At 40.6% G+C, this 27,312-nt stretch overlaps 1 protein-coding gene across 2 annotated transcripts in view; it reads left to right on the top strand.

The window, feature by feature from the left end:
* Nme7 (NME/NM23 family member 7) overlaps window positions 1–27,312 on the top strand; it is a 120,388-nt gene that overhangs the window by 35,292 nt on the left and 57,784 nt on the right. The window contains exons 4-7 of one of the 2 annotated variants that reach the window (XM_055624607.1): window positions 6,023–6,133; window positions 8,882–8,932; window positions 10,730–10,937; window positions 13,277–13,382. In XM_055624607.1, coding sequence (XP_055480582.1) covers window positions 6,023–6,133; window positions 8,882–8,932; window positions 10,730–10,937; window positions 13,277–13,382 — 476 coding nt within the window. The remainder of the gene's footprint in view (window positions 1–6,022; window positions 6,134–8,881; window positions 8,933–10,729; window positions 10,938–13,276; window positions 13,383–27,312) is intronic. The other variant, XM_055624608.1, reaches the window with a different exon arrangement.

Here is a 27,312-nt window from a genome sequence, read left to right as displayed (position 1 = left end):
GGCTGAGCAAGGCAGTAAGCAGTGTTCCTCTGTAGCCTCTCCATCAACTCCTGCCTCCAGGATCCTGCCCTGTTTGAGTTCATGTCCTGACTTCCTTCAATGATGAACAGTGAGATGGAAGTGTAAGCTAAATAAACCCTTTCTTCCTTAACGTGCTTTTTGGTTGTGGTGTTTCATCACAGCAACAGAAATCGTAAGAGCCAGTCACTGTGACGGGCACTTTGCATAGTCATCTCAGCTTTCATTTAAACCAGCAACATTAATCTGAGAAGGTGGGGTTAATAGTCTGAATTGAGCTAAACAAAGTAGAAATGGTCCTAATAATTGTTATTTCTGTCTTCTAACCCTGATTTGTGAAGGAATAAATATTCTCAACTCTGAGTCTGTAGAATGATGAAGTACCTTGGCCAGTCACACATGTAGAAAGTAAAAGGAAATGAACAAACTCAATTGGTTTTCATTACTAGAAAATGTGTCCGCGTTCTCCCTAACTTCATATAATCCGTCCGCTGACAAATACTGTTGGGTGGGACTGTCTTAGGGTTTCTGTGGCTGTGACGAAAGCACCATGACCAAAACTCAAGCTGGGGAGGAAAGGGATTATTCAGCTTATACTTCCACATTGCTGTTCACACTGAAGGAAGTCAGGACAGGAGCTCAAACAGGGAAGGATCCTGGAAGCAGGAGCTGATGAAGACGCCACGGGGATGCTGCTTACCGGCTTGCTTCCTCTGGCTTGCTCAGGTTTTTACAGAACCCAGGACCACCAGCCTAGGGATGGCATCACAGTGGGCTGGGCTCTCCCTCACTGAACACTAATTGAGAAAATGCCTTACAGCTGGATCTCATGGAGGCCTTTCCTCAGTTGAGGCTCCTCACTCTCTTATGATTCTAGCTTGTATCACGGTGACACACAAAACCAGCCCCTTGTCAACTTGACACAAACATTGCTATTAAGCCACAGTCCTTCCTTTCTTATTCGTTCTCAAGGTCTATAAATGTTCCACCATCTTTACAAATTCAAACACATTAAAATTTCAGTCCCTTTAAAATAGCCAATCTCTTAAAATCCAATCTTTTTTAAAATTCAAAGTCTTTCAGCTGTGGGCCCTGTTACAATACTTTACTTCAAGAGGGGAAAAACCAGGGCACAGTCGCAATGAAATCAAAGCAAACCCGAACTCCAATCATCCAATATCTGGGATCCACTCACAATGTTCTGGACTCCTCCAAAGGGCTTGGGTCACTTCTTCAGTTCAGCCCTCTGGAGCACACACAGCTTGTCTTCTAGGCTCCAGCTGGTTCCACTCCACTGCCACTGCTGCTCTTGGTGGCCAGCCCTTGGCACTGGCATCTCCAGAACTGCTGGAGTCCTCTGCTGCAACTGGGCTGCACAATAGCCTCTCACAGGCCCTCTTCACGGTGCCAAGCTCAACTTCTCTGTGTGAGCCCTTCTGTCCTGGGCCTTCAACTGCCACTGAAGCTGCCCTTCACCAATGGCCTCTCCTGGCCTCTCACAGTGCGAGGCCTCAGCTGCTCTCCATGACTTCTTCATGCCTTCAAAACCAGTACCACCTGGATGACTCTCGGACATTACCAAGTCCAGCTGACGTCATGAGAAACAACTGTGGCCACCTCTGGAGCACAGCTTCACTGTGCTGACTCTCAGGAAATGCTTTCCAGAAGCTTTTACCTCAGTGATGCTGGTCTCTTCGTAATCACTGCTAATGTCTTAGCTCCAGCTGACCAGCGTCAGTCGTCCCAGGCACACAAAGGTTTCTTTTGAGCAGTTCTGCTCTCTTGTTAATCACAGCTGGTTTTTCAGCCCCCGCTAACCAGAACCACAGAATCTTAAATCAAAAGAGCAGAACCCTCACAGAGTCTTTAATCTTCCATCTGAAATTTTACAAGCCAGACCTCCATCTTCGGCACTGCTTTCAACATTCTTTTCCTCCAAGCTTCTGCAGGAACAAACTACTGAAGTTTTAACACTCGGTGGCTTTTCTGGCCCAAAGTTCCAAAGTCCTTTTCCAATCCTGTCAACACATGGTCAGACCTATCATAGCAATAGCCCGCTCCTGATACCAACATCTGTCTTAGTTAGGGTTTCGTTGCTGTGAAGAGACACCATGACCATGGTAACTCTTATGAGGGAAAACATTTAATTGGGGCTGGCTTACAGTTTCAAAGATGCACTCCATTATCATCACGGTGGGAAGCGCAGCAGTGTGCAGGCAGACATGGTGCTGGAGAAGGAGCTGAGAGTTCTACTGAGAGTCTTGATCTGCAGGCAGCAGAGGGGGACTACTACACCGGACTGGGCTGAGCTTGAGCATGGGAGACCTCAAAGCCTGCCAGCACAATGACACACTTTCTTTACTAAGGCCACACCCACTCCAACGAGGCCACACCTCCTAATAGTGCTCTTCCGCATGGGTCATGAAACTTTGGCATTCAAACCCTTGAGACTAATTTTTAAACTGGATATATTTTAATGTGAATAAATACTTGACGTATTGGGCCTTTGTGGATACAGTTAATGTAAATGCACGCAGTCGTGTATATTCCACTGACTTAAATTATTTCACTGTTTTCTTTTCTGGTTCTTTGCTAACTGCAATTTAGAAAAGCAGCCATTTGGGTGATTTAAAACTTCTGAGTCTAGGAATTTCAGCTGATTTTATTTATCCGTTGCTCTGAAAAGGCGTGTGAGTGTTACAAGTTGCATTTAAGGTGCTATCTGTGCTTAGAAGATGTTTAAGGATGGCTTTCTGGGGGCAAGGAGAAAGGCCTAAATTTCTTTCAAATGTTTAAGTACATCTGAAAAGTTACAAATGTTTGTTTAACTCAGATGGGCTGTCCATGAGCCTTCTTTTCTCCCATTTAATACCAGGAGATTCTGTTCACTTCCATGGTGCAACTCCATGTTTCTTTACAAGTTCTACTCCACCCCAGCTGCAAAACCATATGTTCATCTGTTTTCCACCTGGGCTTTCCACAGGTCTTTTTTTTAATTAACAAATTCAAGATGGAGTTCTCCATTACTGAATAACCTGCTCTTTCTGCTGTCACAGCCTTCACATAGTCACAGACATAGGCAGTTCAGAGCTCCCTGAACCCTGTCTCCTTGTAACCCCACATCCAGTTAGGGGGTCACATGTTATCCACTTACCTTCCCCAGCAACTTTCTCATTTCTCTTCTTCATCATTGCATCTGTTGTCATCTCTCTCTTGGTCTTTTTTAGTTTATTTAGACTCCATGTCCTCTCTAAATTTTTGGTTCAAAACTAGGTCTTTATCTCTTCTTTGATGTTTCTTCTGCTTCTTCTTTGTATTGGCACCCATTCTCTCTATCCCTGTTTCTCTCTTGTATTTCTGTCATGATTCATGTGTATACATAGTGAATATATATGTACATATATGTGAGGGGAGTACTGTGTAAACGTGTAAGATAGAGGTGTGCAATGTGCTTATGGTGAATTACTTGAGGGGCAGAATAAAGTTGCTTAGCTCGTGGGGAGAAACCGTTTGCTTCTGTCTCCTAGAGGGATGGGCAGTCTGTGTGAGCATTATACAAGTTCAACTTTTGAAGTTCTAGGACTGGTAAGATGGCTCAGCGGGTAAAGGTACGAGCTGCCAAGTCTTACGACTTCCTTTTGATTCCTGGGACCTGTATGGTAGAAGGAAAGAACGGAGCCTCTCAGATTGTTACCCGAACTCCAAATGTATGCCATGATATACTTACGTGTGTGCACATGTGCCTGGGAACACACAAACACACGCATGCACACACACTTTAAAAGTGTAATTAAACATTCTTTGTGTTTAATTACACAAACGTCTATGATGTGAACATGTACCTTCTGGCTTACCTTGAAGTTGTAGAATTTGGTCCCAAATTATTTTAGGGATGATCATCTGTTAGTCTCTGCCCTCCTCTAGTACTGTAGCGCATATTAAGGTTTACATTGCCAGAGGCCATGTTGGCAAGTCAAGAGCAAATTTGACTCGCACTTTTCATATTTTAAACATAGTTTTAATAATTGTTTACTATCTAGTGAAGTCACCTCTACTGAAAGGTTGTAATTGTAACTTTTATTCTCCTGATGTAATTGTCATCTTGGAGGCTTACTTGGAATAACTGACCCTTTTCTAGTTTTTTTCTGAACTCTCACTGGCTGGTTCAACTCAGCTGTTCTGGCTCAACCTCATCTCCAAGCTGACGGATTCAAACTGGCTTCTCTCAGTTTCTCCCGAATTGCTCTGCTTCAGAACTCCACAAACCAAACTGCACCAAACTGCATGAGCTCAACTGTACTGAACTTCCTATACTGTACTGTATGGTACTATATTGTTCTGTACTGTTCTATCTTCTCTATTGAACTCTCCACTGTGATCAACTCTACTCCTTCTCCATCCCTCCCTTCCTTTCAATAAGTATCACTAATGTTTTAAAAAGAGTTTTCAGTAGAAAGATGCCTCTTGAGACTGTAGTCCTTTATCCATGAAGTGCAGCGAGACATGGGAGAAATCACAAATTGGTTACTGTTTAAAGTGGATTGTTATATACTTAGAACAAACACAAATACATTTTGAAACATTTTCACAAGTGAGCATGTTTATGCCTTTAGGCCCACAGCGTTCAGAGAAGCCCTAGCACAGAACTGACATGCTTCTTGCAGGTCCACTGTCATCTAGGATGTTGTACGGCAGACCACCAGTTGTCTTCTCACAGACAAGTTCGCTGCAGTTTTGCTCAGAGCCTGAAGCATTTGAGAGTTGTTCTTCTTCATGGCTCTGGGAGGACTGTTGTTTGACAGAAATCTGCATCCTGTCTGCGTGGTAAAGGCTGGCCAATCTGTTTTCTCACTGTCTGTTGAGACAGTTAATTTAACGTTAGTTTTCTTGAAACTGCTGCCTGCTGCATATGATGGTGCTTGTTTCAGTGCAAGCACGGAGGTGGCTGTGGGAGCTTGCCAGACTGAGTTAAGGACTCTGGTGGAGCCTTTTGGAAGAAAGCATGATTCATGTTTAGAGGCTGCCATGGCATTTGATAGTTACATGTGTTGTTGGCAGAGAGGACGGTTGGGTCTTTGTGTTTTAACCTTGGCTGTGAATCGAGACCCAGAAGAAGAACTTATAATTACTTTGGAGTAATTACTTACAATTATTTATAATTACTTTTACATGCTGAACTGAAAGCATGGCATGAATAAGTTTTAGTCGTTAGAGAACAAACACTAAATTCCTAGTATATTTACTGCAGTTTCTTGGGGACTATTCTCTCTATAAAAATATCCTATAGTATATAGGCATTTTAAATACTTACATTTTATTAGTTGGGTATTTAAACACACACACACTTTTAAGGCTCTGATAGCTTAACAGATAAAGGCACATGCCATTGAGATAGAGGACTGTGCTGTATCCTTGAGACCCACATGGTAGAAGAGAACTGACTGTCACAGGTTGTCTTCTGGCCTCCATACACAGGCTATAGAATGCTCAAGCCCACACACATACATAAATACACACATGAAAATTAAATAAATGTAATAAAAATTAAGAATAAAATAACAACTTTAGTGTTCTTCACTACCCATTTTCTTCTCTTTCTCCACTGCTTCCTCTTACTTATTTTATTTTATTTTTTAATAGATAGAATCTTGCTATATATTCTTGGCTGGCCTAAAACTGTTTATGTAGAGCAGACTGACCTGAAACTTACCATAGAAGTGGTCTATCCACTCTGCATTCTAGGTGCTAGAAGTAAATGGGTGTGCCACCATACCCAGCCTCTTGCCTTTTAAAAACAAAGTGTAGCAAATTTTTATTTCTTTGGAAAAATAGTGATCTTTCTTTAGGTAAGTTTTTAAGAGGTAATCATGTTTAACACACTGCCCTATATTTTTAATTTGGATGTTAATGGTCTGGTAGAGTTGTGAGGGAAACAACTGCTTAGAATCATAAATAAAAACTGTAGGATTTTTTATTTTCACATCCATTCTTTATTTCTTTACAGAACATTAGCCCTGATCAAACCAGATGCAATATGCAAGGTTGGAGAGATAATTGAAATGATAAACAAAAATGGATTTACTATAACCAAACTCAAAATGGCGATGCTTTCAAGGTATTTAACGTGTTTCTCATTTTTGAATTATGCAATATCATTTATCTTTCTCATTATTCTTTAAATAAACAAAAGTGAAAAGCAAACAAAGAAAAAGCCAACAGAACAAAAACAAAACATCAACAACAAAAAAACTTTCACTGAATGGCAAATGTAGAATATCATGATCATCAAAGCAAGACAATAGATAATCAGTGAAACAGTGACTGAGCTCTGAGCAATTAGAAGTTGTCAGATTGCATGGCCCTCATGTAACTGTGTTGACTTCCACTGCCCCATTTGCTTTTATAACAGCAATTCTCGACATAATCTCTTCTATGTGAGAATAATACAGTATATGAAAATAATAGAGCATGTGAACTTCTAAGGATTTCTATTCTGGTTTCCAAAAGAAATGCATTTAGAAGTGTTTATTTACATTTTACTCATCTTAATGTATATGCCAGAATGCCGGTTTATTTCTCCAAAGAGCAATAGATTGAATTGAATTATTTTTTAAAGTATTTGATGAAAATAAGACTTATCCTAGTAAGCCTTTTCTGTCACAAAATAATTGTGGTCCCAGGATAAAGTTGTCATTGTGTTGGGAATGATAACAAAATAGCCACAATTCCAGAGAACAGAGAACTGTGTCTCCTTCAAAGCCAGTGTCTGATTCAAGGTAGGATAGAAATAAGTGAAGTGATGAAGCACATAGCAACATTGTGGTCAACGATAGACTGACTGCATATGATGGTGGTCTCCTAAGATTCCGATGGATATGAGATTTTTTTTTTTTTTTTGTCACCTAGTGGTAGCCATCTTGCCATGGTACAACCTTATCACTTCTTTGAGGTGATGCTGGTGTAGACAACAAATGGAACTTCCAGTTGTGTAAAAGTAGAGCAGGGTATGAATGCTTCATAACACATTACATATGCTCCTATCGACCACTCCAGTCTCGCCAAGGTCCCATATAGGCAGCCACAGTAGCTGTGAGTTTATGATTACAATGGCTGTGTCATGCCCAACAGATAACATTTTGAAGTTCTTCTCCCTGTCTTTCATCTCTTACCTTCTTTCCATCCTTTATTCCATGATACTCCCTAAGCCTTAGAGCTCATGGTATAAATATCTTGTTTAGGGCTTGAGCACTAAGGTATCTCTTTCTCTCAGTATCTTGAGTATCCTAGAATCTTTGCATCCATCACTGTTCACTGGAAAGAGGCTTATCTGAGTAAGGCTCTTGAGAGCCTCATTTGTCTACAGGTATAAACAGTTGCATAGAAGATAGCTTGACACCATGTCAATTTATCTAAAGAACAATAGGTTCCCCCAATGGTCTATGACCTCCCTATCCTTGGGTGATAAGATCTTAAAAGCATTGAATACAAAATTAATTCTCAAGTCTGAAAGGTTTGGGGGGTTTTGCTGTCGAACACTTTTAGTTTATTTGCTATTTAAAAAAAAATAGTCGAGGGGCTGGAGAGATGGCTCAGCAGTAAAGAGCACTAGCTTCTCTTCCAGAGGACCCAGGTTGAGTTCCCAGCAACCACGTGGTGGCTCACAGCCATCTGTAATTTCAGGGGATCTGACACCCTTTCAGAAGACTATGAACCCTGCATGCATGTGACAAGCATACAGACTGGCTAAATCCTGTACATTTAAAGTAAATTAACATTTTATAAAAATTAGTTAATATATATATATGTATGTATATATATATATATATATATATCATATATTTGTCACATAGTGTAAAATTCTTTTTAAATTCAGCAAGAAAGATGCATAGTTATAAGCAAAGATACCTGATTTTGCTGGGGTTAAGAAAGTGGGTTTTTTTTTTGTTTGTTTGTTTGTTCTTTTTAGTTCCTTAAGCTTTCCAGTTTATTGTATCCTTTTATTTTCTCTAAATATTTTTAGTGGAAAGGTAGATTTTAATCTGTATAATTTGTCAAGCAGTTTTTTAAAATATAAATATATAGCTATTTTCTTTGAAGATATCTAACTAAGAATTAAGCAAAAACTGGTAAAGTAAAAAAAAAAAAAAAATCACAGGGCTTTGGGATATAGGTCAGTGTTAGAGCTCCCTGCTGGCATGAGTGAGGCCCTAGGTTTATCCCCAGCACGTGACAAAAAAAATAAAACAAGCTGTAGACACAATCCTAAAGATTAAAATTAATTCTGGGATTGGAGCAATGGCTCAGAGGATAAGAGTTCTGGCTGTGGATAAGAGTTCTGGCTGTTCTTCCAGAGGTCATGAGTTCAATTCCCAGCAACCACATGGTGGCTCACTGCCATCTAAAATGAAATCTGGTGCCCTCTTCTGGCGTGCAGGTGTACATGCAAGCACACACTGTATACGTAATAAATAAATCTTAAAAAATTAATTCTGATTTTTGAATTAGAAGATATCTGTTCATTTTTTATGTAACTTGTTTAGACTTTAAATAACAAACATTTTTATTGAACTGATATGTAACATCGTATTGAGAATACAATGAGATATTAGTAAAATGGAAGACAGATGAAATGTAACATTAATAAAATAGCAAAAACATCCTCTTATTTTAATTTTCTATCTTAGCTTAGATAGAACCTATACTCAGGACATGCTGTTAGGTAAAAAAATAAAATAAAAAAAACACGAATTAATTTATATTTAGATCATATGTGTGTATGTATGTTTTCATTTTATTTTATTAATGTAAGCTAAAATAACTATTTTCAAAAATCTTAATTGTTTTCATTTTGATTATTTTGTAGGAAAGAAGCAGTAGACTTTCATGTTGACCATCACTCAAAGCCTTTTTATAAGTAGGTGCTTAGCTTGGGGGCTAGAATTGTTTTCTTTATACTTTTGTTAGATAAGACTTCTTATATCCACCACTCAGTACTTGAACTTTTAATCAGAAACAAATGGATGACTTATCTGTTTTAAGGAACATTCTTTTATATTTCATTAAATTAAAAAAAGGTGTTTTATATTTTATGTCAGAAATTTTGTTGTGCTTTTAAGGTCTTTATTTTGGTATCTTGTATGTACAAAGCAATAGTCACCCAACTGAATAAGAATATATATTTTATTCCGTTGAAAATAGCTAATTATATGTTAGAAACTGAAATTTATTATAAATATTTTGGATGTAATTTAAGTGAATGATATGCATATTCATTGCTATTGACAAAGGGATGACAAATTTCTAATAAAGACAAGTAGATTTTTAGCCAATATGCTACAGTAGGCATTTTATTTGATATCCTACATAGAAAGCTAACTTTTAAAAAAGAAATTTTATTTAATAAAATTACTGTATTTTAGCGTACTCAGATATTATGAAGTATTCCTAAGCTTTGTTAGAATTATCATATACATTTTTGGCGGCTATTCTTTGTTTTAGGTTCTTTGAATGTTTTTTTTAACAACTCCTAGTTTAATACCTTACATGTAGTTCAGTGGCAGAAAGTTGTACTGAATGAATGAACCGGTTGCATGGCACTGAGAACTGACAAAAGCCTGGCTGCAGTAAATGGAGGCCGTTCTCCACCAGCATCTTCTCAGCAGCTCACCGTTCCCTCCATCGTTCCATGCCACTCTCACGGTGGAGAACTCTGTATTAATCAGATAGTAGATTAAAATGTCTTGAGGTTGGATCTTATTTTATGCCATAGATTCTGATATGTAAATAACACTGATGTTCTGGTAATTAGTCCTTCCTTCTCTCTGTTTTGGTTTGGTTTGGCTGCTGAGGCCTAGCGGAAAATTGTGAGGAGGTCGTTTCCTCTTAGCATGGTGGTATAGATACTCCCTTCTACATGGTATTTTTTGGAAATGTTCTTCTAAGTGAGCTGGAGCGAATAATGAAGGGTGAGAGGGCAGTATATAAGAAAGTCACAAGGTAATAGACCGGAAAGGCCTGTTACAGCATCGTCCTTTCTTGAGAAGGCCCTGTCCCCTCTCTATTTTGCCTCTGCATAAGAAACTAAGGACCTGGGACATCACTTATTTCAAGTAAATTTATTGCTGCATCTTGTGTACATAAAGTAATGGAAAAATAAAGTGAAGTGTCAGTTTTCATTCCCTGTTGTTGAAGGCCTGTAGATATTCTATTTCTTTATCATATGGATTTAGAGTTATCACTCTCTGCATTCCAGTACAAAATTAAATACGTCCTTATTGACAATGTTACAAAATATCATACTTGTCATTTTATTATTAAATTCTACTTGACTGCTGCGGTGAACCATATGAAATAAAGAAATAAAAAGAGACTCACTTTTGTCCCTCTTGGAGTAATGGAGAAAGATTAGGTCAACAATAAGCATTTTAAGTTGGTGAACTAATCCGAGGTCAACAAGCTCCCACCACCTCCTGCAAACCAAAGTGAACCTGACATAACTTCCGTAACGATTTCATAGCAAACTAGGTCACTGTCAGGCAGTGTGTTCTAAGGATTTGCATTGTCCATACTTAAATTCTTCACTGTGCCCAGAAACTGGGACCGCAGCATGCTGGTGGTCCCTGACTGTAGTCTTAAAGCATCTTCATTGTTAAGGCAGATGTCTAGACTGACAAGAGTAGAGAAGTAACTCAGGCTTTTCCCTGTTTCCTAGCGAACTGATCCAGTTTGTTACAAGCGGGCCTGTTATTGCCATGGAGATTTTAAGAGATGATGCGATATGTGAGTGGAAAAAATTGCTTGGACCCGCAAACTCTGGGCTGGCTCGTACAGAAGCCCCTGAAAGCATCAGAGCCCTCTTTGGGACAGATAGCATAAAAAATGCAGCTCACGGCCCTGATTCTTTTGCATCTGCTGCTAGAGTAAGTTGTTTTGAGAAATATTTTTCTTCTGTTTCATTTGGAAAATTCTTTTATGTCAAAGTAGAACATTTCTGCTGCTGAGGACTTTGGGAGGATTTAAACCGCTGGTGTAGCCTGTGACGTTTTCCTAGGCTCAAGGGGTGTTTCAAAGCCACACCTCTTTTTTTAATTCATTGTGTTGGCGACAGTCAAACAGTTTTCTCCAAGCTGACATCGGTTGCCACACGTCTGTCTCTACGTAAAAGCTTAAATTGCTGGGGCTCCTGTTCCTGACTGAACTCAATTAAGAATGGAAGTTTATGGATCGATCATGGATATTCCAAAAGAAGACTTCATGTGGGTAGTCTACTTGTAGTTCAGATCAAGCAGTGGGGTGAGCCAAGTAGGCAGCTTGACCCAGATGGAATTTGCAGTCTAGATGGAGAAGCATGAACCCCAGATGAAGGCACTGGTATCAAAGCCCGATGTCCTGATGTGTCACCTGGGGCCATATGGTGGAAGGAGAGAATTTGTTCTACAAGTTGTTCTCTGCCCTCTGCCCGTGTACATACACATTGCACATGCATATAGGCAGACAGACAGACAGACAGGCAGGCATACAGACAGATGTAATAAAGATTTCAAAGCAAAAAAAAAAAAAAGTTTCTTCCTTAAAAAAAGAAAAAAGAAATCTAGGTTTTAACAACAACAACAAAAAATAAGAAGGATATTGGATGTGAATATTTGTAAGAGCTTATTTGTAATAGCCCATGCTAGAGAGATCACAAATGCCCAGCAGATGCATGAAATGAATGAATGAGCAAGCCATGATATAGCCATCCATGGGTATGATTTGTCAAAAAAAAAAAAAAATTATCACAGGAAGTCAATCTCAAAATATTTTTGTTGAATGAAAAAGGCTCGAAAAAATAGCATAAATTGTATGAATCTATTTATATAAAATTATAGAAATTACTTTATAGTGAGAAAAGTAGGTTTATAGTTAATAGTAATAATAACAATTATAGTTACTTATTTTTAAACATCCTGCCAACAGAATCACTCAAATCTATATAGTATTTGAGTAAATTCGCCTCAAAAAAAAAAAAAAACTTACACAGAAAAGTAGAAGGGAGATTATTAGAGACTAGGATGGAGGAGGGTAGAGGGAAAAGTAAGGTAGGGCAATATGGGATTGAATTTTATCACAATGTGTGTTCTACCTTTATGAAGTTAGAACACCCCCATGAAGCCCATTATTCTTTATAATTAATATGTCCTAATCACATAGGAAAATTTACTAGTAGAGCATATTAACATAACTTATCTTTTATTTATCTTATTATAAATTCCAATTGGGGTCACACTGTGTAGCCATAGTTGGCCTGGAACTTGTTATATGGGCCAGGGGACTTGCACTAGCGGTGAACCTCTTGCCTCTGCCTCCTGAATGGGAGGTTTGATCTTTCAAGAATAAATTTAGTGAAAAGCAACTACTCGGAGGCAGGCTTTTTTCTAGGGTGTTCGGGAAGCTGCTAAGCTCTGTGAGCTGGTTTTTTTCTTCAGATTCATAATTTGGTAGATGACAAGGGCCTGAACAGTTACAGCTGTGACAGGCACATGGCGCTGATTGGGACAGCAGGGAAAGCTTTCTAGAGGTGAGGATTCGGATAGTCCTTTGTTCACTGGCAGATGTTGTGGAGCACAGAACTGAGGTTTTTGTGGAGAACATAGTAGAAAGAATAGTGCTAAAAGCTTCAGAACAGCATTTGAGTAAAAGAATTGATGAATGGGAGCATCTTTGTGGTTCATTCCGATTGCTGATTTGTTGGCTTAATGAGCCTTGGGCAAAGCAAATAGCCACTGTGTGAATCAGGCCACAATATATTGCTCATTTTGATTATGATAGAACAGTTGTAAATTATTGTTAATTAACTGTGGTTCTCAGACTCCTAAGTATTAATTTTTTTCTGTTTCTGTAAGTGTTCTTGTTTTAACTTTATTTTACATATTTTTAACTTAACATTGTATTTGTATTTATGAACTATTCTTTGGGCAAGGTAAAAACTTTATATTTTTTTCTTCTAATTCTCAGAATTGGTCGAGACCTTGTTACTTATAATAGAGATCACACAACATCTTTACATTGCTTTGATTATTAGTCTTTGCATGCTCTTCTGATTGTAAGTGCTGAAATGGAGCTGTCATTCAGTCTTTGTAAATTCACATTTAGAAAATTGGAGCCAAAGAATTTCCATCATGAAACTTTAAAAGTAATTTTTTATCTCCAGAAAAATTCTGTAAGTTTCAGATAAGAGGTCATCTGTGCCAAAAATCCCTTTTCTCATCTTTATCTTCAGGAAATGGAATTATTTTTCCCTTCAAGTGGAGGCTGTGGACCAAAAAACACTGCTAAATTTACCGACTGTACCTTGTGCATTATTAAGCCCCATGCCATCAATGAAGGTGAGTGACATTTGAAGTTGTTTTATTAATTGAATAGCTTATTTTGTTAACATTTGTTAACAGTTGTTTTCTTAGAGCTGAAATTAAAGAATACTGTAATATTTCATTTCTCTTCTTTGAAGGCACATGAATCAAGGCCACATTTAAGGGGCAATCTATCTAAATTTCTATCTTCATTTTGGTATCTGCATTCTTAGGATCGGTTCCTTGGGTTCCTGGCCATGGCTATGAACAGATCAATGCTATGAACAGATCTTGCTTCCTTGCCTTCTAATCTTCCTACTGTCTTTCCAGCCGCATTACTAAGGTTCACCCACTTCGTTTAGATAGCACTCCAAGCACATCATATAAAGCAGTGCTGATAGGGCTGGACTGATGGTTCAGCAGTTGAGAGTAATTATTGTTTTGCAGAGGGCCTGGGTTTGGTTCCCAGTACCTACAAGGTGGCCTACAGCTACACACAATTCCAGTTCCAGGGGATCCGATGCCCTCTTCTGACCTTGAGGGCAGGGTCTGCTTGTGGTGCACATACCTACATGCAGGCAAAACGCTAATGGACATAAAATAAATATTTAAAACATGAAACAATGTTTATCACATCCAGAGCATGTCTTTACTGAGAAAGTTGGAGATACCCCCTCCAGTCCTCTGTATCTAAAAGAGTTCTTTGATGGACATAATTATCTTTCCTTTCTAAACTTGGGCTACAGTCATACTTCATGGTCATTTTAACATTTATAATTTGCCCAATTCACTTGGTTAATAATGCGATTTGAAGCTTGAAGACCTATGTCAGATTTCTTATAGCCCTTGTTATTATTATTTTTTTTGTATTTATCTCTGTCTATAATAATACTGTATGCTGGTATATTTGATTTTTACCCATGGGCAGCAATGAAGAGATTAAAAGAAAGTTGCTGGTTAGAGAGGAACTGACGTGGAATAGGTTACATGCTGACTTCCTCCAAAACTCCCTCAGTACCCGACACCCAAGCCCCTGGGTGTAGTAGGTTTCTTGCCAGCTAACCTGCAAGGCAGAGCACAGCTTGATGCAGACCTTGTAGACAGGTCTGTGGAGAGGCCATTGAAAATACTGTCTAGGATGGGATCTTCTGTCTTTGCAGTAGAGCCTACCACAGAGGGCCTCTGAGAGACTCTACCCAGCGGGGTATCGAAGCAGATGCTGAGACTCATAGCCAAACTTTGGGCAGAGTTCAGGAATCCTATGAAAGAAGGGGGAGATGAAAGACCTGGAGGGGATAGGAGCTCCGCAAAGGGAGCAACAGAACCCAAAGTACCTGCTTTTATTCTTTACCATCTGGGCCTTTCCATGCCATTATTGGAGTCGGAGTCCTTCCCAGCTCACATGTTTATTTCTCCATGTTAACCCATTGTGACCTCCTTCCTCCTCTCTTCCCAGCCGTCTGTCTCCCATGATTCTTGTGTTTCTTCCATCCTCAAAAGCCTGGGAACTTTAGCCACTCCTAACCCATTCTGCCCTGCCCACGTATAGGCCATTTAATGAACTAATCAGATATAATTGTTTTAGGCAGATTTACACAAACAAGAATGGGTGCATCCAGTGGGCAGTAATCAGATCTTGAGGGCCAGTAATTAGCATTAGACCAACCTCAACAATGCCTCCAGCTCTTAATGGAGTTAGCTTTTAAACTTTACTATGTACCCAATTAATGATTATTCTTTAAGGGCTTTTTGTGTGAAGCCAGCCCTAGTTATGCATTTCTGGGTTGTCTATGGCTGCTGTGAGGTTACACGGCAGGAGAAGCTGTAACATATACCATATGATGGAAAGCGCTGGAAATATTAATTGCTGCCTGTCTTCCATAGAAGCCTTTCCTGTAAGTTATATACTTTAATATGTTATGCCAAATTTTAGCATGTTCTCTAAATTTTATAAATGAAACTTAAACTTATTCACTCCAGTTTGTACTAAAAAAATTGGAATGCTTTAATCTCCTGAATCAGAAGCTGCTAAAATCTCCCATTGTGAAAATGTTAACGTGTATGTTTTTTACTTCTTAAATAAATTTTATTGATTTGACTTAGATACACAAAATGTATACATTCTGAGCATAAAGTTCTGGTAATATACTTTGGTGTTTTGAACTCCCGGATCAAGAATTTCTTAGTTTGTGAACCTGTTTTTGCCTGATGGCTTCTTTTTGGAGGCTTTTAGAGGATGTGTGGCTAATTTTAGCCAATTGTTTGGTTGCTTGATTGATTGGTACTGCATCACAGCCAAAGGGTTGAGTAGATTCATTCCATGCTTAGTTATGTGCCTTTCTGTTAAAAACAAAGCAGCGGAAAGTCACTGTGCCTTTGCCTTCTTTTTTTTTTCTAGAGTCAGAGGTACTCTGACAGCTGACTGGAGTAAAGCAAAATCTGTTGCTAGGCAGCAAAGTGCCTGGCAACTGTGGTGTCTCAGGTATTAGGAGCCTTAGGTCTCTTCAGAGCTCATGATGCATAGTGCACACAGATCTGTCCTCATCCAAATTAGAAGAAACTTAATCTAGAAAGCAGTGGGAAAGAGCTTTGTTGAAATCCTGCCTCAAGAAGTGATTGTAGTGTCTAATGTTTGAAGTGATTGTTACCCTTCCGTGGCTTTGCCACTTACTGTGCGATCTTAGAAATATTCCCTGATTTCCTTAGAGCCTGCTTTTCCCATCTGTTTAGTAGATGTGATAGCATCTACTTCCTGCACTATTTAAAATAAGTGATGTCCTTAGCACAGTTTGTACTATGATAAAATGTTAGCTACTAAGAGTAATTTTAGAGACCTTCTCATCTATTTAGAAACCACAGTGTATTTTGAAACTCACATCGGTAGTGTTTTAACTATGTATTTTTTTTTTTTACAACATACCATTATCACTTATAATTGTCGGTGTCGTCAGCTGATAATCTCTCTCCAGGCTACCCGCAGTCACTTAGGCACGTGGCTTCATTCAGTGAGCAGGGAGCTATGCTGAGCTGGTGTGCTTTGGTTGTTTCTCATCCTCCAGGCTCTCCACACGGCCTCTGCCTTGATTTCACTTCAGGATGAGGCTTCTGCTTTCTCTCTCCACACCTGGCTCCTGAAGCTTTATTCATTTTGATGCTTTACCATGTTTCTGTAACTGTCAGCTGTCCTGTCACTCTTCTGTGGATCTCTGAGGCTCTCCCTCTTTTTACATACGTGACACTTCTCCTTAACCAGTTCAGCATGTGGTCCACCATCTTATTCAATAGTTCTATTTGAGCTAAAACGTGAATCTTCTGATGGAGTGTAGTGTCAAGTTTCCTCTCACTCGAGGTCAGAATCCTCTAAAGAGCGATTAAGTAATGAAAAGATGTATGTCGTAAATCTGTACCCAAACCTTCAAAACTACTTTCAAGTCTACCAGAGTCATCTGACCTAGTTAGTTGCTTTGAGCCGTAGGTTTTCTGGAGAATGAGAGATGTGCGAGCGTGTAGGATAGCAAAGAACTGGTTGTCAGCTCACTCAGCATCACGTCCAGTGACCGTGTTCCATGCCACATGCCATTTGGAAACCTGGGCTTCTCAGAGCCTTGTCAGTCAGGCACCGTCTGTCCTTTCCATCCTCTACCCCTTCCTCAGAAGAACCAATTATAACCAAATGTCAGAACTTGGGCATTTCTAATCCTCTGCAGAGCATTCATCATCTCTTAGTCCTCTAATATCTTTTCTTGCTTTCCTATTTTTCCATTTTTGGAACATTTTTTAATAAACTATTATGTGCCCCAAATCCCTGGATCCCACCTCCATAGGCCCTCGCCCAGCTCTTGGTTAGAAATCGGGAGGGAGGAAGCAGTCTGCAGAACAGAACACAGTGTGGGAGGAAGGACCGTCTGTGCCCCTCAGTCACTATGCACAGGGCTAGGAGAAGAGATGGGACAAGTGCCAGGCAGTCCTCAGACAAACAAGAATGGGAGCACCTTCTACCTGCTACGGAGTCCTTGAGATGAAATTTCCTGCAGTCATGTGCACCATAGTTACATCAGCTTTAAAATGATTGACGATATCATCCTCCAATAGATGATCAACCCTCAGATAGACTAGCAACGTTAAGACATAAGCAAGGGAAATGGTACTCTGTCATTGGAGAGCTGATCACTGGCATTAATCCTCTTCTAAAGCTTCCATGTATACCTAAGAACCTAATAGTTGAACAACTAACTAGTCATGTACATATGTCAGATTGTTTCACATCATTGAATGGTAAGTGACTCCTGAATCTTAAAATACAGTAAAAAGTGAGAAAAGGGAATTATTTAAATTTCTTTTACAAATATTTACTGGGAAAAAATTGAGAGGCCTAGGGATATGGTTTAGTCACAGTCAGTAAAGTGCACACAAGCTTGTGTTGGGGTCCCCAGTACCCACATTAAAAAAAAAAAAAAAACAAAACCCTAGCAGCAGCAACAGCAACAAAACCCAGCTCAGTATGGCAGAGCATGCATCTCTGACCCTAGTGTTAGGACAGAGGACAGACAGAGACAGGTGAAGTCCCCAAGTTTATTAGCTAGCCTTAGCCAGTTGGTAAGCTCCAAATTCAGTGAGAGACCCTGTCTCAAAAAATAAGGTGGAAGAGCTAAAAAGATGACTCGGTGGCTTGGAGCACTTGTTGTTACAGAGGACCCAAGTTCAAGTCCTAGTACTCACATGGTGGCTCACAACTGTACGTAACTCCAGTTCCAAGGAGCCCAGTGACCTCTTCTGCCCTCCACAGGCACCAGGCGTGCACATGCATGTTGTACACAGATATACATGTGATCAAAATACTCGTAGGCATAAAAGAAAATAATTTAAACATTTAATAAAGTACAAATAAGTACAAAATGTAAGGTGGGTAGTGGAAGAGGAAGATACCCAATGCCATTCTCTGGCCTCCAGGCCTCCACATGCCTGTGCAAACATGCATGCATTCACATATACATGCACCACAACACCACACACAGACAAAGGTTAAACATGGTCAGTTCAATGTACAATATTTTTTAAATGTTATGTGTAGAAGGGAAAGTTAAACAAAATTTGAAATGACATTACATCCAGCATTTACACTTGAAAGCTGTTAAGCTTAAATTACGGTGTGGCTGGAGAACTGGTCTCGACAATCCCTGACGTTCTTTATCTCCATAAAGCTGGACCTTCTTGCAGCCTCACTAAGAGACACATGCTGCCACATGCATCTGCTCTTATTTTCGTCAAATAGCTGCTGTGCCAAAGAAGAAGGGTATCAGAGAGAGGACTTTGGCAGAACTAGATGTTTTGGATATCTGTTCTTAGAACAGTGTCCATCCCACCAAGAAATTATCACAAACCTAAAGACACTTCTCAGTTACAGGAATAACTGAAAACCAAGAGTAGCTCTTCACTAACCATCCTGTGGTAGTTACTGACCTACCTTGGGAATAAACTCGTGTTCTTTATGTATCCTGCTTCTGAATAAGGCAGATTACCAGGGGAGATGAGGTGTCTGCCCTCAAGTTTTTAGTTATTCTTAATCCGAGTATTTGTCAGGACAATACAGGTGTCTTCAACGCATATCCCGGAGCCCTTCTCTAGAGCTAGGGAAACAAAAGTTCAGAAGTTACTAAATCTACTGAAACAAAAGTCACAGGGTTAGGCTCATGAATAGGCCTGGCCAACAGACTTAAGTGGTCATACTGCATACAACCACTGTCTAGGCCCAACCCCAGCTCTAAGATGCTGTTGCTGCTTCTCCTCGTCCTCCTCCTCCTCCTTCTTCTTTCTTCTTCTTCTTGCTTCTTTTTTCAACTTTTTAATTGATTCTTTGTGAGTGTCACATTATGCACCCTAGTCCCACTCAGCTCCCTATCCCTTCATATCTGCCCTCCACCCTTGCAACCTCCCACTCCAAAAGAAAATAAACAAACAACAAAAACAAAGCCTAGAAAACATCTTGTCACGGAGGCTGTAACCTGTCACAGTGGTCCCACAGTTTACCCCTCTGCCCACACATCTTCACTTGCAAATGTTCATTGCAATGAGTCATTGGTCTGGTTCAAGGCCTCTGGCTTCTGCCACACCATCAATTTTGGATCCTTAACAGGACTCCTCCCAGTTATCCTGTTGTTGCCCTGTGTCATGGAGGTCATTCTGCTTTGGAGACCAGCCCTTTCAGAAGTCCATGAAAGGTGTAGATACTGGGGTGGGCCACTCAGAGCCCTGGATCTGGCCTGGTCAGCCCAGCTCTCCTCGATCTGGACCACTAGGGCAAGCTCTCTAGCACTGCCCAGGCTATCTCATCCAGTGCCGCAGCCAGCAGGGGCCAGGGCCAGCTCTCCTTCTCTCATGCCCTCAGGCGGAGTTGGGGGGCTGGCTAACCAGCACCTGTGCCACCAGAGTCAGCTCTACTGTGCTGCTCAGTTGAGGCACAAGGCCCATTCTTCCTATTGATTACCTGTAACTCTTAGTGATTCTTGATTTTCTTAGGGTGTATGGTCGTGAAGTTGCTGTGACCATGGCAACTCTTATAAAGGGAAACCTTTAATTAGGGCTGGCTTACAGTTCAGAGGTTTGGTCCATTATCATCATGGCGGCAAGCATGATGGCATGCAGGCAGACATGGTGCTGGAGAGGTTAGCTCAGAGTTCTACATCTAGCTCCACAGGCAGCAGGAAGAGATAGTGGACTACTAGGCCTGACTTCAGCTTTTGAAAGCTCAAAGCCCACCCCCCAGTGACACACTTCCTCCAACAAGGTCACGCCTCCAATAATGCCACTCCCTGGGAGTCTATGGGGACCATTTTCACTCAGACCATCACACTGATGTTCAGGTGTTTGTGCAGTTCCCTCCCATGCTGACTCTAAACTTGGCAAGGACTTCCATTAGCCCTTATGTTCTTAAGGCACACTGCAGTGAGAGGCTCACTCTGAGCACCCATGCTTTAGACATTGTCTTGCATTGCTCCAGTCAGAAACCTGTGGGTGTGCTGTGAAGAATCACTGATGAGAACAAACTGCCATTCTTCCTCTCAAGACAAGCAGGAGCTTTCAGAATCTTCAGTCTAATCCTGAGATTTGCTGAGTCAGTGACTTCTATGGTAGGGAGAGTTAGAAATGCAACTTCACTGGCTCAGAGCATTGCAGCCAGCACCTTGAGGGAACCTACTGTTAACCCTGAGGTACCCTGGGGGACTGACAACAGTCATAAGTCAAAGGGCCTGAGTGTAAGCTGCCTCAGTCTCAGTAAAAGACAGCTCCAGATACAGTGGTGGGAGAGTAGGAGGGCCTGCCCCAGACAAGCCTAAAAATGCAAACCCAAACTCATCATCCCAGACAGTGACATTTATAAATAAAGTTTCACCTCCCATGCCCGGGAGCCGTCTTCATCCACTGAGAATGACTGGGAGCCTAGACCAGTGGCTAGACCAGTCCCGGGAGCCAGCTGTCTATTGCAGGTGTCACCTTTGGAGATGCTGAGGATGCGGGGAAGCTCCAGAGGGTACTGACTTTAGCCCCACAGCCTTCACGGTGACTGATGCTCAGGAGTTTGTTCGGACCTCAGTGCTGGGCTGCACTGCTCACTTTAGTGCACTTGGAAGCCAGCCTCTGCCTTTTAGCCACCTCAGGGGGTACAAATTGTTAGCTTCAGAAGGGCAGGGCAATCAGTCCAGCACATAGACTACAAAGCTCACTGTGACCAGCAGAGGCCGCTGCTACGCAACTAGGAAAGTGAAGGCCTTTGGGGCTGTCAGACACTCCAATACAGTTAGTGGAACAATAAAGCATAGGAAGACAGCCACATTCATTATTGTTCTTTTCATTGTGCTTTCAGGGACATTTTACTTGATCATGTGTTATGCAATCTTTTATGCTTTTTTATTACCACTACAATCTCCATGCACTTATCTATTTTTTTTTCTTTATTAGGCAATGTTTTTTATTTTGTTTTGTTTTGGTTTCCCTACTTATCCTTCCTTCCTTTCTTTTTACCTTTAATAGCATTTTGACTTTATATTTCTGATTTTTAAAAAGGCTTGCATGTTTTTTGGTTTATTCCTTTTTTGTATTTATCAGTTTTTTGGTTTATTACTTTTTTGTATTTATCTGTTTAGTTATGAACTTTCTGATGAAATCTTTTCATTTTTTCTCTCTTCTCTCTTGCTCTTCTCTCTTGCTTTCTTAACATTCTTTTCTACTTCTTTTTTTTCTTTAGTTTGTCTTTTCTTCTTGTTCTTTCCTTTCTCCTTGCCCCTTCATTTACGTACTTTAAGTATAAATAATAAATACTAATATACAGATGGTAGAGCATAAAGGAAAGATCATTTCAGAGCCAAACAGTCACCTGGGGGAAAGGCTAACAACTGGGGAGGCCTGCAGCGAGAGCCCCGCCCCCCCTGCAGCTGGTGATTCCCTCCAAAATTATTATTAAACTTCGCATGTGTGTTATATGCTATGCCATAGGTGTATTTTTATTTACAACCAAATAATATGGAGATTTAAGTAAAACGTAAGACATATGGCATATATGTGTGTATATGTGTACACACACACACACACACACACACCTGTGCTTGTAAGGGTGGAATATTTCAGAAGAGCATAGGAGACATGAACACAACACTGAGTGCCTTCATTAAGAACCAAAATTCTGGAGTAGGGGAAAACTTCCTTTCATGATATACAACTTTATTTTCATTTTATGTTTTATGATTTCCAAATTAAATAATAATGAATAGGAGAAACCAAGACAAAAACTAATTGCACATGTATGCTTTCCTTTGGTTGTATAGGTTGAGTTGTGGCCATAAAAAGGCTGTGACTTTGTTGGGGTCCTCCTACCTCAGACTCTCAAGAGTCTGAGATCACAGGCCCGAAGCATCGTGTCCCACAGACCTTGATTTTCTGTTAAGTTCCCAGGTCTGGCACACACTGTACTCCGAGGACCCCCAACAGCAAAGCTGCCTGTTATCAACACCCTGGGAGCTAGCAAAAAATATCTGCACCAGTGGGTATAGTGCGCACTGCACAGACAAGGGAAAGAATTCGAGTCTATCACTTCTTGCCACCTGTGGCAGACGGGTAGAGCTGACCCCGGGGTCATGCGAGAGGGAGAGCAGGCCCTGCACCTCCCTGCTCGGCACAGTAGAGCTGACTGTAGTGGCAGGGGTGAGGGTGAACCAGCCCTGAGGGCATAAGAGATAACCCTGCCCCTTGCCTGCTGTGGCACTGGGCAGTACTGGAGAGCCCACCCTGGTGGTATGGCGCACGAGGCCTGGTGGGATGATGACCTCAGCTACCTTCCAGGCCCAGATCCAGAGCTGAGTTGGCTCATTCCCAACATCTACCCATCTACAAGCTGCTGAGGCACGTGGAAGGGCCAGTCCTGCAGATCCAAAGCTGCAGGGTCTCTGCGGCACAGACTAACAGTAGGACATCGAGAGGAGCCCCATGAGAATCCAGTTTATTATAGCAGAAGCCAGAGGCCCGAACCAGACCAGTGCCTCATTACAGCGAACACTTGCAGTAAAGTGTTTGGACAAAAGGGTGTACTTGGGACACACTGACACATTACAGCTTCTACAGTAAGGTTTATTATTATTATTATTATTATATCTTATTTTATTTTCTTTGGGAGTTGCAAGGTTATGAAAGGGCAGGGAGATGAGTGGGGTTGAAGTGTATGATATGAAATTCATAGAATTAATAAAAGTTATAAAAACAGTATTTGAATATAGTATATAATACACAGACAAGGGCAAGAATTATTTGATTTGTAGCCAAGGATGTGTCTATTTTGAAGCCTGTGTATGAATAGCAATATAGTCTTCCTGGAGCTGGAGATGCCAGGACCATTTGAAACCAACAGAAGAAGCAATGTTCTTGAAATATTGTGTCTAACTTTGCAGGTCTACTTAGCTGTGACTTTGGGTAGCTAAAATAAACAGAACCGTCTACTCACTTAAAAATATGTGCAAACCCTGCTAGCTTTGAGAAGCTTCTAAAATATGTTTCTTGAAAAGGTAACAAACATCAGAATTAATTTTAGGTAAGGAAAAATATTTGTTTTGTCTATATTGGGACAAATGTTTACATGGCTTGGGGTTAGCTTTTCAGTCTTTTGTGGTATTTAGCTCTAAAAGTAATGAATTTCTACTGGTGGTTCTGCATGTATATGGCATCTGTGTAATTGAACTCATGAAAATCTAGATATCTGTTAAGGGGTAATGGAAACTGACTGGCATACAGCCAAAGCAATCTGTGGGCTTCTGAAACTTAATGGAAAATTCCCAGTGAAGTGGTATTGCTTCGTAACTTTTCCATAGAGAAGACAAATGTCTTCACATAGTTTTATACACAGGGTTATCAGTTATGCATGTTTGCTTGGATTAGCATTATGTTTCTCCTGTTGAAAGTAGTAATTCTTGTCGTTTCTTTTGTACTTCGGCAAATCTAAATGCTTAGAATCTTCAGCTTTGATTTGGGTTTATGACAATCACATTTTAAAAACACACAATTTTTAACTTTTAATGTCTTTTATTTCACTACATATAAATTCAAATGGCAGTAAGATGTCTCCAATCTGGTTTAGATCAGAATTAGTGTTTAACATCTTACCTACATATCCATTTTGTTAGTTTATATACTCTTGGCTGTATCAAAACTAAACCTGCCTTAACAAATCTTACATGAGGAAAATACAAACTTTCTTTGTGGACAGTTTTCATTATTTTTTCATGTCTTACAGTATCTTTTATAAAGACCCCATTCACATGTCTGTGGATTTGTCCTAATGACCTAGTCACTCTCAAAGGGTCTGCTTTCTAATCGTATACTTGATTATAGCCAAAGGCCCAAGAATTCACGCTGCTCTACCTCCTAACACAATCCTATCAGTTTTGGATCTCAACATAAAACATTGAGTCCATAGAACTACTGTGGAGATTATATGACGTGGTATGTGACTAGCACATACAACATGTGAGAATTCTGCGAAATTCATGCAGATGTCCCTTGTACACATGTTCTGAAAAACAACTGCAGAGGCCATTTTTTTCTAACTTCCTTGCATGAGTGGTGCTGAGTTTGCTGAAAAGGTCAGCCCCCCTCCATTGTGGGGCCATGTCTGTGGTGTTTTGCCTTTTCTAGATTTATTTATTTTTTATATAGTATTCTGCCTGAATGTGTGCCTGCAGGCCAGAAGAAAGCACCAGATCTCATTATAGATGGTTGTGGGCCACCACATGGTTGCTGGGAATTGAACTCAGGACCATTTGGAAGAACAGCCGGTGGTCTTAACCTCTGAGCCATCTCTCCAACCCCGTCTGTGTTGTTTTTATTGGTCTACTGATGTGCATGTTTGCTGCTTCTCTGCCAGTACTCACTGTCGTGACGACAGTTGTGAGTAGAGTGAGTCCCTGTTCTTTTATTTATTGACATTTCAGTCTGTGTCCCAGACTGGCCCAACCTCCTCAGGAAGCCCCGCTGGCCTTGACCTTGCAGCACAGCCTCCCCAACTTGAGTCTCACAGGTGCTGGGATTTAGGTGATGCCACAGCACCTGGCTTCACTGCATCCCTTCCCGAAGTTGTCTTAGCTATGGGGATTTTTGTTTTGTATTTCCATAAAGTTTTAGAATAATCATATCTTTAGTTGTATAACATTTTACTAGGATTCTGGTAGGAATCATGCTAAACGTGTTTATCAACTTAAAGAGAATTATGACTTGTTAATGAGCATCTCAATAACAACAGAACAAACAAATAATCCATTTAAAATGGGGTACAGGTCTAAACAGAGTATTCTCTATAGACGAAACTCAAATGTCTGAGAAACACTCAAAGAAATGTTCAACATCCTTAGCTTTCAGGGACATGCAAATCAAAACAACTCTGAGATTCCATCTTACACCTCTCAGAATGGCTAAAATCAACAACAAAATCAAAGCTCATGCTGGCGAGGATGTGGACTGTGGGGAACCCTCCTCCATTGTTGGTGGGAGTGCAAACTTGTACAACCACTGTGGAAATCAATATGGCAATTCCTCAGAAAGTTCAGAATCAGTCTACCTTAAGATCCAGCTATCCCTATAAGTTGTGCATATATCCGAAAGATGCTTCATCCTACCAGAAGGACACTTGCTCAACCATGTTCATTCCTGATGTATTCATAATAGCCATAAATTGGAAACAACCTAGATGTCCTTCAACAAAAGAATAGATAAAGAAACTATGGTGCATTTACACAGTGGAGTATTACTTAGCTGTTTAAAAAAAAAATGCCATCATGAAATTTGCAGGCAAATGGATGGAACTAGAAGAAGTCATCCTGAATGAGATAATCCAAACCCAAAAAGCTAAATATGGTATGTATTCACTTATATGTGTATATTAGTAATTGAATAAATGAAAGCCAGCCTACAATCCATAGACCCATCGAGGTTATAGTGGAAGGGACCAGGTTGGACACATGGATCTCCCTGGTAGGGGGAAATAGATTTGATGAGAGGACTGGGGTGGGTTGGGATGCAAATGGGAGGATCAAGTTGGGAGAGATGATAGGGTTGAGCAAGGAATTATGGGGTGAGACCTCTAGAATTGAGGAGCATTTGAGGGATGATGTGGAAGCCTAGTGCTGTGGAAACTGCCTAAAATATATGAAGGTGATCCTAATGAGGTCTCATAATGGGGTAACAGAGTCCCAACTGGCCATCTCTTGTCACCAAAGGAGTCTTCCAGAACTGGGACTAGGTTGCATTCAATTGAGTTGTTGGCCAAGAGGATCCCACGGAAATCCCTAAGCAACTCAGGCTATTGCCAAGATAATAGGTTACTGTCGGAAAACTGATACCGGAGCATCATTGCTGAGTACAACACCCACATCGCCCATTGATCATAAAGAAGTCAAGCTGGAGCCTAAATGGAGACATGCTAGTGTCTTTGATGCGGGAAAGTGTTCCTCGAGCTACCAAAAGAGAAACATAAACACCAACTCAGCCACAAAGTTTGACCTACAGCCTGTTCTGGGTGTAAGATATGCAGGGGCAGTGGTGGCATAGAATTTGTGGGAGTAACTAGCCAATGTCTGACGTGACTTACGGCCCGCTCCATGACATGGAACCCATATCCAGCACTGTTTGGGTGGCCAAGAATCAGAGACTAGATATCACAGAGACCTAGACTAAAACCAAATACCACTGATCTTAAGAAAAAAAAAAAAAAGTAACAATAAAATGACTCATTGATGTTGTGTTATAATCATAGATCGGTGCCTTATTCAGCCATCATCAGAGAAGCTTCCTCCTTCAGAAGATGGGAACAAATACAGAGACCCACAGCTAGACATTACTCAGAGAGAGAGAGAGAGAGAGAGAGAGAGAGGGGGGGGACAGACACAGAGAGACAGAGACCTTAGGGAATTCAGTGAAACAGGAGACAGCAACAGTGTAAGAGCCAGAGGGAATGGAGGATGTCAAGAAGGCAAGGCCCTCCTAATCATCTTGGCAAGTCTCATATGAACTCAGAAAAACTGAAGCAGCAAGGACCAAGCCAGGACAGTCCTTCACTAGGTCCTCTACACGCGCGTGCATGCACACACACGTGTGTATGTGTGTGTGTGTGTGTATCTTTCAGCTTAATGTTTTTATGGGATTTCTGAGCGTGGGAATGAGTGGGTCTGTGATTCTTGCGCTTGCCTTTGGAGCGCTTTTCCTCCTGTTGGGTTGCCTTGTCCAGCCTCCATGTGATAGTTTTGTTTTATCTTTTTATATTTGATTTTGTCATGTTTGTATGTTATCCCCTAAAAGTTTGTTGTTTTGTTTGTTTGTTTTATTTTCTAAGGAGAGACAGAATTGGAGTAGCTCTGTAGCAGAGAGGAGCTGGGAAGGGACTGGGAGAAGTAGACGGAGGGGAAACTGTGGTCAGTATATATTGTATGAGAAA

This window comes from Psammomys obesus, unplaced genomic scaffold (genome assembly GCF_907164565.1).
Source record: "Psammomys obesus unplaced genomic scaffold, mPsaObe1.curated_primary_1811, whole genome shotgun sequence".
Taxonomy (NCBI): Eukaryota; Metazoa; Chordata; class Mammalia; order Rodentia; family Muridae; genus Psammomys; species Psammomys obesus.
This window is presented reverse-complemented; position numbering and strand designations above follow the sequence as displayed.